The sequence below is a fragment of the Vespula pensylvanica genome, chromosome 2, assembly GCF_014466175.1.
Source record: "Vespula pensylvanica isolate Volc-1 chromosome 2, ASM1446617v1, whole genome shotgun sequence".
Classification (NCBI taxonomy): Eukaryota; Metazoa; Arthropoda; class Insecta; order Hymenoptera; family Vespidae; genus Vespula; species Vespula pensylvanica.
The window spans coordinates 14,666,379-14,680,010 of record NC_057686.1 but is presented as its reverse complement, the minus strand read 5'-3'; the positions used below and the strand labels follow the sequence as shown (position 1 = coordinate 14,680,010).

General features: G+C 36.7%; 1 protein-coding gene across 3 annotated transcripts in view; it reads left to right on the top strand.

Annotated features, from left to right (window-relative positions):
• Positions 1-8,454: 8,454 nt before the first annotated feature.
• The window catches only part of LOC122627150 (tensin-1-like), a 187,827-nt gene continuing 182,649 nt past the window's right edge, over positions 8,455-13,632 (top strand). Inside the window, exons 1-2 of one of the 3 annotated variants that reach the window (XM_043808051.1) lie at positions 8,455-8,841; positions 10,148-10,514. In XM_043808051.1, the coding sequence (XP_043663986.1) occupies positions 10,453-10,514 (62 nt within the window). In that variant the 5' untranslated portion in view covers positions 8,455-8,841; positions 10,148-10,452. Of the gene's footprint in view, positions 10,515-13,632 lie in introns of all 3 variants that reach the window. The other 2 variants (XM_043808050.1, XM_043808052.1) reach the window with 2 other exon arrangements.

The window sequence follows — 13,632 nt, the reverse complement described above, 5'->3', positions numbered from 1 at the left end:
AATATAAGATATAAAAATATTATGAATATATTACAGACTTCTATAAATAATAAAAATAGTAGTACATTTAACAAAAACATAAAAGAAATCATACGTCGGATTATATTTCTCTTAAGACAAATTACTTGATTTGTTAATTATATAAATTAATTTATTCATATTTAAGCTTATACATAAAGCTAAAACTTATTTAAGCAGCCATTAGCTTGATATTGTTTACAATGAAATGCATATTATAAAAAAAATGATATGCATTACATCGAAAGTAATATCGTGTACCCAGGTCTCACCACGTGGAGGTTGCCGCTTTTAGAGACCCATAGATTAACAGTGACTCTACTCTTTTATATTATTACTAATATTTAAAAACCAAAATAAAATTGAAGTTGCGTGATGACATGCCATTTGGTGAGAATTTAGGTCTCAACACTAACCGCAGACGTTTGAAGCTTGGCTGATCATGAAAGCCCAACACCCAACACCGGAAGATACAGTCACCACTATTAAACACGAGTGATCGTGCTTTCACGATTCTGCAAATTACATCGGAGGCCTCGATTAGACTTAATTGCGCCCGCGAACGTTTATACGAGTACCCGTTCACATTGACACGAGTGTTCTAACCATCGTATTCGCATGGGATAAATGATTCTAGAAACTCCCGTTTAAAAATGAGAATCGATGTGAGATCGCAACTTCTACAACTATGAATGAATTTAACCTAGAAAAGAGTTCCTAAAAAGATCTAATCTAGAAGAGAGTTTACTAAAAAGATTCTACCTAAGAAAAGAAAAAAAGAAAAAACCTACCCAACTCTTTTTAATAAAGGTCTACCCAACTGTAAAGTCCTTTTACGAAGAAAAACTTGATAACGAAAAGTGGGCATCTTAAGAAAAGATCGGCCCACTCAAACAACATTAAATTTCCTAAAAGGAGCTTGATCTTTCCTTACTAAAAAAAAGTGACCGAGCGAATTAAGTGGAGTTGAGTACATACGGAAATACGAAAGACCGAAAAGTATAAGTTTAGCTTACTAACATTAATAATATTAGGCTGATTGTTAATTTACGTGTAAAAGGGATATAACTTAACTACAAGCTTATATATACGATAAGCGCATAGCGAGGACATTATTCTCTTGTTGCACTTGTAATTCATATTTTGATTATATCTTTTGCTGTAATCAAACACGCTTTGAACAAAAGATGCAGAACTGCTTTAAAAGAATCACAATGTAACGATAATTCTACTTGTGTATAATTATTCTTTTAAAATCAAAGCTAATAGCAATCGTTTTTTTATTAACCGAGAAACTTTTTGACATGATTCTTTCCAAAGAAAATAAAGTTTTTTCAAATATTCGAAAAAAGTCATCTCCTCGTTTGAATCTCAATCTTTAAAATAAAATTCCATTCATTAAAATCGGTAAAAAATTACACCTGGTTTATTACTGGTGTAAATCATTACAAAAACGAAGGTGATGAACATCATTAATGCATTATTTACGCGTGGGTTGATGAAATATTTTACATTTCCTAATAAATCTAAATGATTGTCATTCTTTTTTATATTTTATTTTTTTTTATATTTATTTTTATATGAGCACACATATCTATGCAATAATAAAATTTCTTTGAGCGAGTTCAAAAATTATTCCAATGAATTAAATATTCAATACAAAGTAATTAAAAAATAATCCTTTGTATATGCTGTGATATGGCCCTCTGTTTTTCCAAATTAATTTGGTAATTCGAGAAATATATCTCTATGTAAAAAAATTAAAAGGATTTTCATTAAATCACGATTTAGTAGTATATTTTATACTCTGTATATGAAATACGAAATCTAGTCGAAAACTTGTAATATCTTGTAACACGTAAAAACTCGAGATATTTATCTATGATATACTTGCGTTTCTTTGCAATGGCACGTAGAAAGGCACATATCTTTTTCGAAAAAATTTTCATTGAAATCCTTTCGACGATATGCTTAGAATTTGATACGAACACGTGTACGTAGCGAAGGATGAGCACGCGCTATCGTTTAAACTTTTTCACCGGTTTAAAACATGCGATTCGCGTAGGTCTGGTTGCAATTAAAAATGCGGAGAAGAATGAAAGAGAAAGAGAAAGAGAAAGAGCGAAAGAGAGGAGGATACTACGAAACGTACAAAATTGCCCAGCAACGATGTATATTAGATTCATGTGACTTGCAAAAGAACTCACAGAGACCTCTTCTCGCAATTTAAATGTGCGCGCGTGGTTTTACGAAGCAACATACCTATCCTGCTGCCAGCAGATATTTCGCTCGAGCCGAGGCTTTTTAATTTTCCAAGCAAAAACGACGACGCGCAAGTAGTTTCGAGGGGGTCTTGAAAATATTAGAAATGCGATGACGTGTGTACGAAGAGACGGGCGATGAAAGAAAAAGAAAAAGAGAAAAAGGAAGAAGAAAAAGAATCATCCTGAAAGTCGAATAGAAATTCGTAACCCAGATTCCATGGAATTCTCTAAGGAAAAAAAAAAAAAGAAAAAGAAAAAGAAATGAGAAATATTCCGCTTCGAAATAAGATACATATTGAAATCGTAAGTTCCTCGATTCCAGTTTTGTAAAATTTAAATATATGTAGATAACGAAAGAAAAATATCTTTTCGTTTTAGAATCTAATGGGAGAAAAAAATAGACGATTCCAATACGACTGTTCCTCGGAAAGTATTTTTCTTTTTTTTTTGTTTGTTTTTTTTTATTTTTGTTTTCTTCTTTTCTTTTCTCTTTTACTCGACAATTAATTTCACTAGGTTCGAGTTACCATCGTTGAGTCGATGCGAGGCTCACGCCGAAGAGTTACCATTAATTATCTCGAGTCTCGATATTTCTCCCGAAGTAGGATCGTAAAGCGATCCGTAGTTAGAAATACGGCATCGCGAATCTAACGGAACAAGCACTATTCTACGAGAGGACGAGCGCTGAAAGGATAGGCGAATGAAATAAAAGGAAGGTAGGTAGATACCACCGGGACGAGTTCGAACGTGTCATTGAGTCAAAAAGAGGAAGATAAAGAGGAAAGGAAGCTGATCGAGATAAGAGAGAGAGAGAGAGAGAGAGAGAGAGAGAGAGAGAGAGAGAGAGAAGAAAAGTAAGTAAAAAGAAAAAAAATAATGAATAGTGAACATCTCAACGTGATTCGATCGAGAGAGAAGTCGATCGTCGTTGTCGTCGTTGTCGTCTTGGAGACAACGTAAAATGGCAAAGTTTCTTCTCGAGTTTCGCGGCGTTGATTTACGAGGAAACGTATCGCGACTAAAAGTCTTCGAAGCACCGATCTCTGAGCACCGTCCATTAGACTCCACTTACGGAACGTGGTCACGCTCGTACCGTGAATCCAACTACGGAAGGGTATGCAAGAAGAGTGAAGATATTTAATCGAACGAACTTGTTTCGTACCAAATTCTTCAGAGATTTCTCATCTTCCACGATTATAGATAAATATATATATATATATATATATATATATATATATATATATTAATATATCTACATCGTCATTTCTGTTTCCAATCTTATATTTCGCTTGTTAACTGGTAATAAAAAAAACGATCTCTGATCTTCACTAATTTAATCGACGTTATAATTGAATCATTGATTTTTAAAGAAACGATTATATCGAAACGTTGGATAACGTTGTTGTAATATATCTTTATTAATTCAATATTAATTTAATCAAGTTAAATAATTGACCGATGAGATCCAGTATATTTTTATTTAAGAATTCTCGAATATATTACATCATCCGTTCGTTTGATGAAGAAAGGTCAATATATGGGTATATCGCGGTTATAAAAGTGAAAACATCAGTGTGGTGCATTAATTTCCCTTTCTCTTACCACGATGCGGTCCCTTCTCTTATCCTCCGAAAGGAAGTACATAAGTACGCTACATACCTTGACCAGAAGGGAAACTCGTAATTTCGTCGTCTCGACCAAAGCGAAATTACAAGATCTTCCGATCTTCTTTCGTAACTCGCAACCCAGAGTAAAGATGAGAAAAAAGGCAAGAGAAACCATAAAGAAAAAATAAAATAAACCAAAAGGAATAAAAACGAATAAAAAGAAAAAAGGAACGAACGAACAAACAAACAAACAAACAAACAAAATGAAAGCAAGATCTCTTCGAAGGAATGCACGTGAAGTAGCTACGAAAATCTTAATACCCGGCGTTGAGTTATGTCTGGAGAGATACATCGGGCATCTCTCTATCTCTCTCGATTCGCTGATCGAGCCGTCCTTAAATCTGTCATTCTTTCGACGTACGACGGGACAAGTAGGAGCCCGTGGACGGATCCCAGTGGAAGAAGAAACAGAGGAAGAAGAAGAAGGAGAAGCAGAAGACGAAGAAGAAGAAGAAGAAGAAGCAGAAGACGAAGAAGAAGAAGAAGAAGAAGCAGAATACGAAGAAGAAGGTCTCAAAGAAAGAAGAAGGAAAAAAGAGAAGGAGAGAGAGATAGAAGAAAGAGAGAAAAAGAAGAAGAAAAACCAAGACCAGAAAGAGACAAGAGAATGAAAGAGGAACCTTTGGTGGTGGGAGGAGATTGAACGGGGTTAGTGGTGGGAGGAGGGATGGGGGAGGGAATAAAAAGGAACATTGCACGTCTTTTCTTCCAATGCATAAGCGTGCCTTGGTACAGGCATTAACCTCCCCCCTGTCCTTCTCTTTCACTATCTATCTTTCTCTCTTTGTCTCTCTTTCTCTCTTTCTCTCTCACTTTATTTCTCTATATTTCTCTTTCTCTGTCCTTCCTCTTCAGCGTGACTATAGTCACCGGATTCTCTTTTAGGGAGCGTGCTAAGGCTGCCAGATGAAAGTATATAACCGGTTCGCAGCTGCAGCCAGACCAGAGACTGGTCATCGGCACAACCGGCGAGAGCACAGGATCCAACACACGCGACAGACCGCACATATACACATACACATGACATGGCACATACTACGTGGCGCCAGGGGCGGATTCACCGGCTTCGACTTCACCTTCCACTACTGCTCTCTACTACCGGATAGTAGTCCATGCACAAAAAAGGAAGGATTAACGGAGCTCTTTGCCAGATTGCTCTGTTATCGCTTGAAAGAGAGAGAGAAAGAGAGAGAGAGGTGCTTCTTCCCTTCAGTTCCTTTTTCTTTCTTCATCTTTCCTACTCTGCCTACATTGGTACTGTGGCGAGCCAACAAATTTGTGCTAAGGATACGTGTGTCTTTGTAACATTATCATTTTGAAGAATCATGCTTCGTTAATTGTCGAATTTATACTAGGATTAAAATGTTTCGTTGTTAGATAAACGTTCAGTTTAGTTAGATCAGGGCTCAGTAGTCAGTTCCTAAAGTAGTGAAAGTATAAAATGATTGGAATACCGACCTCTGCAAGGATGCATATTTCTACCGTTATTATACAGCAATAAAAATATATATGTATATATATAATATATATACTACCTTATATATATATATATATATATATATATATATATATATACACAAGGTAGTAAACTCGTTAACCAGCTTTATTTGCCGTAAATTTTGATAGGAAGTAACGGATAGATGTTAGACGGTTATCCTTTACATTAGCGTTCTATATCGCAAATATAATCGAGCGTGACCGCGATTCGTGCTTGTTACGTTTAATACTTGACGTTGATTAGCTTACGTATAACTCTCTTTCTTCCTCTCTCTCTCTTTTTTAAAAATCTCTTAAAATGGGATAGAAAAAGAAAATTAGAAAATTTCAAGAATAATGCAATAACATTTTACTTACGAAAATGTTAAATACAAAGTTATTAGTTGGTCCGATCGAGAAATCATTTTTTGATCCATCGAACACGATACGCTTACGGTTGTCTCCCTTTAAAGTCCGAAGAAATAAACTAGCGGATTCGCTTAATATTTCCTGATATCGTCGGATTAAGTGTTCTCGAGTTCAGTGGCCACTGAAATTTCATAGAAATAATCTCTTCATCGCGCATAAGCATTTAACGAGTTCGTTAACTCGAAGTCATATCTCCTCTCGAAGGGATCCTCGTCAGCGAGGAATGAGGAACGCTTCGCATTGCGGTATACATCGACCGAGTAATCTGCTTATCGCTGTACTTGTTGAGAAAAAGAGAGAGAGAGAGAATGAGAGAGAGAGAGAGAGAGAGAGAGAGAGAGAGAGAGAGAGACACACACACACACACAAAATATCGAGAAAAAATAGAAAAAGGAGAGAAAGAAACAGAAAGAGAAAGACTATTTTAAAATGCGTCCCTGTAGAAAAGGAGCAAGCAGGGACGATTACTATGGACGTTCACGGGCTCCCGGTAAAGAAAATTTTAGGGTATCTTAATATGCTCCTCACGTTAGGCAGATATTAAATGATAAAAGTTTCCTTCGAAGTTTATGATTGAGTTTTAAGAAGTAGAACGCCGTTGACACATTTTCGAAATAAATTGCTTGGGCAATGAGCGATTAGTTTCTTTATTATTTTTTTCATACATTCGACTACAGTTAATTCTCTTAATAACGTTGATAAGACTTAAAAAAAGAAAAGGAAAGAATGAAAAAAGAGAAAAAATAAGTAACATTATTCGATTCGTTTCACTTCACAATCTTGTTATTACCATATACCCGGATATATTCTTTTTATAACGATATATCAGCGTTTACGTAACGTTCATACTTTAACCGAGATTATGCGTTCCAGCATACAAGAATTTTTACGATAGATCGACCGGAGATACCAACGAGGTGTCGCCTAGTATACTAACGGATAGCTCGAGTAATAGTGTAGGCGTGTAGGGTATACCTATATACGTTAGAAAGAAAGATTACGGGTTACATGAAATTTGATGATATGTCTCGCGTAACAGGTCAAATATACTTTTTATTCATTATACATTCAACCGTTCGAAGACGAGTAGTGGCCACTCGGATTAGTGAAAGGTATTATACGTTATAGTTAGGATATATTATACGATATTCTTGCTGCAACCTTCTCGCGATCGTGATCCTAATCGGGGATCGTTCGTTTTATCGAGTTCTCAATTTAGAAACGATTACGTTACACTTGGTATAACTTGAAACGAACAGATTCTTTCTATACCTTAAAAATAAAAATACGTTTCTATAAACGACTTTCGTCCCAACGTCGAATTTTGTAAATTTCCATTTGACAATTTTTTATTGCGTCGCAAATAATTGACATACATATATATATATTATCGGATGAAGAATTTAAAAAATATAATTTTAAGGTGATACATATGTAACCACATTCTTTCTCAAATATTTCGCAATAACATCGATGTCTTTCATACGTCGAAAGGGATCAAGTCGGGACAAATTCGCGGCCTATCGTGAGAGAGGATCGAGAATACTCACCGTGTCCGCCGCACGGTTGAAGAAGAAAAGATCGGTAGGGCCGATTCGTTGGTCCCGAAGCAAATTCGTCCGGTAGCGAGGAGGGTTCCGTCGATCCGAGCATGAAGTGCACAGAGGAGAAACTTGGAGGACGAGAAGAAGAGAGAGAGAGAAAGAGAGAGAGAGAGAGAGAGAGAGAGAGAGAGAGAGAGAAAGAAGAGGTGAGGAGGCAATGTCGCGCCCAGGTGCCCGACCGGCCTCTGCCGAACTCTTCTCCTTCCGTGATGGGACTTGGCAAAGAACAGAAAGAAAGAAGGAGAGAGAAAAAGAAAGAGAAAGGAAGAGGAAGAAAGAGAGAGAGAGAGAGAGAGAGAGAGAGAGAGAGAGAGAGTAAAAAGAGATTATTTCTCTCTCTATCTCTTTCTCTCTTTCTCTTTCTTTCTTTCTCCCTTCTCTCTCGTTTCTTATCCATGGCATTGGCCATTAACGATTGCCGTGCGGCGTATCATCAGGGGCCACGGTAATGGGGCCTCTTACGTGTCCGCGAGGACCCAGTCGACGGTCGCGCGTCCACCGAAAGTTCCCCGTGCAAGGCTCGACTCCTTGAGCGAGCACTCGATTCTCGAGCACGTGATTTACGAGAGAATCGGTTGGTACGTGAGGAGAGACAACAGTCCCGCTCCCTCTCCTTTCCTCTTTCTTCTCCTTCTCTCTATCCTCTCTCTCTCTTTCTCTCTCTTTCTTACATATATACATACATACATATATACATACATATATATATTTTCTTATATGTACTTTCTTATAAGTGTACATATATATATGTACCTATATATATATATGTATGTATATATACATGTACATATATATTTCTCTCTGTCTCTCTCTCTTTCTTTCTCTCTTTCTCTCTTTCACTCTCAGGTCCACCACTGGCTCGTCTCGCGAGTTCGTCGCCCAACTCGCTCGATCGCTTGCTCGCTCGTTCGCTCGCTCGCTCGCTCGCTTGCTAGCTTGCTCGCTCTCGCCTGGCTGCTGGCTGCCTGGCTGCCCGCCTGCCTTCTTTGCCGTGCCTCGTGAGTCGGACGAGAGAATCCGGGGAGACTCCGGCTTCCAGTGATGGAGAGACGTGCTCTCTTCGTGTCGCGCTAAATGGTGATCGTGTACTCCGAATGGTGACGGATAAATCGCAAAGGCCGAGACTGCACGAGCAAGTCTTTGCCATTTTACGAGCGAAAGCCTTTCTCCTTGTCCTTAAGCAGCCGGTGATATCTATCTTTACTTCGATCAATTTCACGAATGTCTACGTATATTTGCCAACTCGAATTCGCAAACGGTGCGATGGTCGTTTCGGAAATTCTTCGCATCGACTGCAGTTGAATATCGTGAATGTGTAGTAGCTGTGATTAATCTCTCGAACTTGAGAAATATTTGAAAAGTCGTCGAGAGTAAAAGTGTTAAGTAAGTCGATCCAACGAAAAGTGAAATTCCTTTGGAGTATATCCTTTCGATATCTTCGTATAATCACTCTCGGCGTCATTTCTACGCTCCTATTGTTTTTATCTATTTAAACGCAAGACTGCCATTTAGAGGTACCGTTCTCCTTTAAAATTCCAAAGTGTGGAAACGTTTAACTGCTCCTATGGTACTCTTATGGAAGAGTATTCGATCGGACGAAGGATTCGATAGTGATCGATGCAATTTATGGGATATACCATTCGTACGTACGTGCTCGTTATGTTCTTCAGTGGAAACGATCGATTCACCTAGTTTCGCTGATCGTTACGATCCGATCGTGACCGATCTTGCGGTTTCCGTAAGAGGAGGCGTGTTCGTTTAACGTCCCTGAATGCTTGGACGTCCGTCTGGCATTTCGATTTCAAGATTCGATAGATGCTCTTCCTATCGTCGTTTGCTTTTCTTATAACGAAATGTATACTACCGTCCTATCGTATCGATTTAGCAAATTTTTTTCATACGAATTTGTCGACGACGATTATAATAAAAAAAAATTTCGATCGATTTTCTAAAAAATTCCTGATGATACAATCGAAAGAACGAGTTCGAAATGTCAAAGGGAATGCTATCGTGAATTCTTAAAATTAAAGATCGTCTTTCGATTCTCGAAATACTATAGTGCTGACTAACAGCAAGTTATTTCTGAACTCTCGAAATGCGTCTCGCTAAGATATACAAAAGAACATATATATCTAACTAAACGTCTAGTCGGTAAAACAAAGAAAATGAGTGCGAATGTTCAGATCTTTATACATAAGGGCAACTATATAGTGCAACTGATGATGAATTGTTTTATGTTAATTTTTGAAAATGCGATTTAAATTGTTACATAATGAAATTTTTCCATTCGAACTAGTCTTATAGTATCCATGGTCTTTTACCACTGTGTCTATTATTCTCAGTAAAATTGAAAAAGTTATGGGTAGATGGCGTTAAATGAAAACGTTGAAAAAATCTCATTGTTCGTTACGAACTACCGGTGACGTACTTCTTTTGTATTTTGAAAAGGGAAAAAAGAGAACGGAAAATGTGGTATATCTACCCAACTTGAATATTAATACATTTCGTGGAAAGGGAAAAGTAGTTTTCTTAAAAGGTCTTAATGTAATTTTAAAGGAGATCGTAAGAATACAAAATGAGACAGGATTCTTTTTTAAGGTTAATGAAACTAACCGACGTCGTTAACGAGTTTATCATCGAGTTATACCTCCGTATCACGTTTCGTTTTTCCCAAAATTTTCAGTTTTAGCATTACATCGTGTGTGGATCTTTTAAATGGCTTATCACTTATGACGTCAAAAAGAAGAGTAACGAAAGAAGACAGGATGTTATAATGAAGAAGTTTTTATTCAAAAACAAGAGAAAAGTGACCGAATGAAGTGTACGTAACCGGTAAGATACTTCGTTAGTCGAGACAACGTATAATATCCGTAATACGGATAAAGTGGTAACCGTGTTATATGATGTGACGAGTGAAACTCGATATCGGATGTGTTCTTTTACGATGATGTCTTCGGCGTTGCTGTGAAAAATACCGGAAACGGTGCCAATCCCATGGGAAGTGATGTCTACCTATTATGGCAGAACCGCTTTCGAAGAAATTCGTCAGAGCTAAGGTAAATGTTTATTTAACATTTAGTGTACTCGGCATATATGTACTCAGTATGAAGTATATCGTTTCATCGTTAATAATCATATAAATCCAGATAAAATTCTGCAAAGTCGTTATTATTTTATTTTATTATAAAACAAAATTAGAATGAATAAAAGAACACTATAACTGTTCTCTTTTTCGAACACTTTGCTAAATATTACGAAATATATATATATATATATATATATATATATATGTATATACATATACATACGAGGAATCCATATATATATATACAATATATACATATACATATGAGGAATCCAACGAAATTCATGAAGGAATTTAGGAAATTCACGACTAAGGTTTCCTCGAAATACAAAAGAGCGGTAGAAAATGTTTCATATTGTATTGCACATTGGGTAATTCGGCTATGACTCTTCTCTAATTTTACAGCAAAATCGTGTTGCTACTCTCTTCTCTTTCATTTTATCTCTATGTATATACGTATATAAAAGTTACGATATGTCATGAACATGACGTTGACATATACGAAGCTTTTAGCTGACGACAGTGTTTCGTTGAAGGCCTTTTAAGCATAACTCCCACCGGGTATGTAATTTTCATGTATGATTTTATATCTTTTTTCTTTTCTCTCTCTCTCTCTCTCTCTCTCTCTCTCTCTCTCTCTCTCTCTCTCTCTTTTCGAACTCCATTTTCTCTCTTTGGCAAGCTCATCTTTTTCGGACCAACCATTATCTCTTTTTCTCTCCTCTTTCGATCGATGGTTCCGAACGCAACGATCGTGAGCTCGCACGCGATCGGCACACGTTTGCTCGTTCCCGCGAAAGATCTTTCGAACTTGTGCGTGAGTCACGTGACCGTGGAGAAGCAGACGTGCGCACGTGCGAAACTGCGATTTTCTCGCCCACCTTTCCACCTGCCACCTGCCAACCATTTACTTCTTCATTTTTCACGGAGTATTTTCTCATTACTTTCCATTATCAATTAAACATTCCTAGCGTGACAATGATAGTTTTCTGGTTTTCTTATACGAAAGCATAGTAGAAAATTACTACTGTAATTAACTCGTAACCATTAAACTTTTTGCGATTTCTTGCGTGTTAACTGGACATTTTATTTTATATATCTAACGATAATTGTTTTCTATCTTCGTTCTTAAAAAAAGAAAAGAAAGGAACTGTAAAATGTATGTATCAAGTGAATATTTAACTTAATACGAGGATTAATTATTTAGAAATATTATAGATAAAATTGATTTCATAAAATAGATCGATACGCTTTCTTGTAGTTGTGGTAATAGATTAATTATTTCTTTTTTATCCCGATAAGAGGATATGAAATATTTGATAAAATTTTAAATAAATTTGACCGACGGAAGCAACTGGTCTTCTTGGATAGTGCGTCCGACTCGTCGATAATAAAAGTCATGAAACGTTCTTGCTCGTCGGTGCCTCGAATCGAATCGAATGGATTTTCCACTCGTTCACTTTCCATGACTATTCACGGAAAGGTCCAGTAGATATGTTCAAACCCGATTAGCCTTAAGGAACTTCTCTTGGAGTGCGGGATCATTTTTCTAAACGCGCTATGCGGACCGAGTCGTGCGTCATGTGGCGCGAGAACCATTCCGGGAGGAATTTCTTTGTCTCATTCTTCCCATATGCAAGCACGTAGCATCTGGTGGGGGTAGACCTTTCATTTCTTCGAGATTCCTTTTCTACATGACATATGGATGATGATATTCAAATGAAGAATATTTGATTTTAGATTTATACGAATATAATATTTTTATTACACAAAATTCTCCATTATGAAATGATGATAAAAATTACACGATGTTAAAAAAAAAATATTTTTTATTATATACAATTATTACAAAATAATAATAATTATGTCCTCTTTCATCAAGGCTTTAAATATATTCACATATTTCTTATATAGAAAATTTTTTAATATCTTCGATATATACAAACGTTGCGATCGCTCAATGATACTGCCTATTGTAACGTACGAATCAAAATATATTATGACATAGCTATCTACTTCGAAAAAAGAATTTCGCAAAAATGGAAAGGTTATTCAGGCATAAGTTATTATATGAAGGGAATAAACGGTAAATCTTGTCGCACTTGTACGAAAGAAAAAGAGAGAGAGAGAGAGAGAGAGAGAGAGTTTCTTTAAGCGTGCGCGCGTGCACAATTGATTATTGGCTGGAATAAAGATTGAAAAAAGTGCGGCAAGAAGCAACGCGAGAAGATTTATAAAGAAGCATCTCGGTATATCATATCGAGCTAACCTTTAATTACCACGATATAAACACACCCCATGTACCCACCCTACCTCGTCTCTTTCCTTCTTTTTTTTTCCTTTTCTTTCGGTTTACTTCGTTATTCGCTTCGAGTGCTTCGAACAGCGTATCGCGTTACTCTTCCATTTCTTTTATTTTTTCTTCTTCTTTTTTTTATATTTCTCTTCTTATTTTTCGTCATCGAGCGAACAAGCCTCCAGACTCTTCCGTCTTTTTAAGCGCACGTGTATAAAAAATATATGCCGGCAGCTTCTTTATTTCTCTGTTTTATTTCTCTCTCTCTCTCTCTCTCTCTCTCTCTCTCTCTCTCTCTCTCTCTCTCTTTCTTTTTCTTTCTTTCGAGACTCGTGAGTTGAGTCGTACTCCGTTAGCCACGTAGCCTTTCGTACGTAACTCTTTCGCGGTTAGCCTCTACCCCGAGTGTTATCGATTATCGCGCTGGCAACGTTATTAAATAGCACCGCATGAGTATTCCTTATATCGTCGTGGCACGAGGTATCGCTTCGACGTACTGCTTATCTTTTTAGGTAAATAAAATGACACTTCGATATACCATAAAGAAACAGGGAAAAAAAATAAAAATAAAAGCAACTTCTTGCTTTTTGGAGCTGTTTTCTTTCAACTTTTTAAAAGAGAGCACGAAAAAGTATTTAAGTTGTTTTCAATAAAAATATTGCCTGATAAGAGCTTGCAAAGATTGACAAATGAACCCTAACGAAAGAATTGGAGCATGCAAAAATATATTTTTTATTTCGTGAAGAATGAATGATCATTTATTTTTTATTATATATAAATATATACTACATTC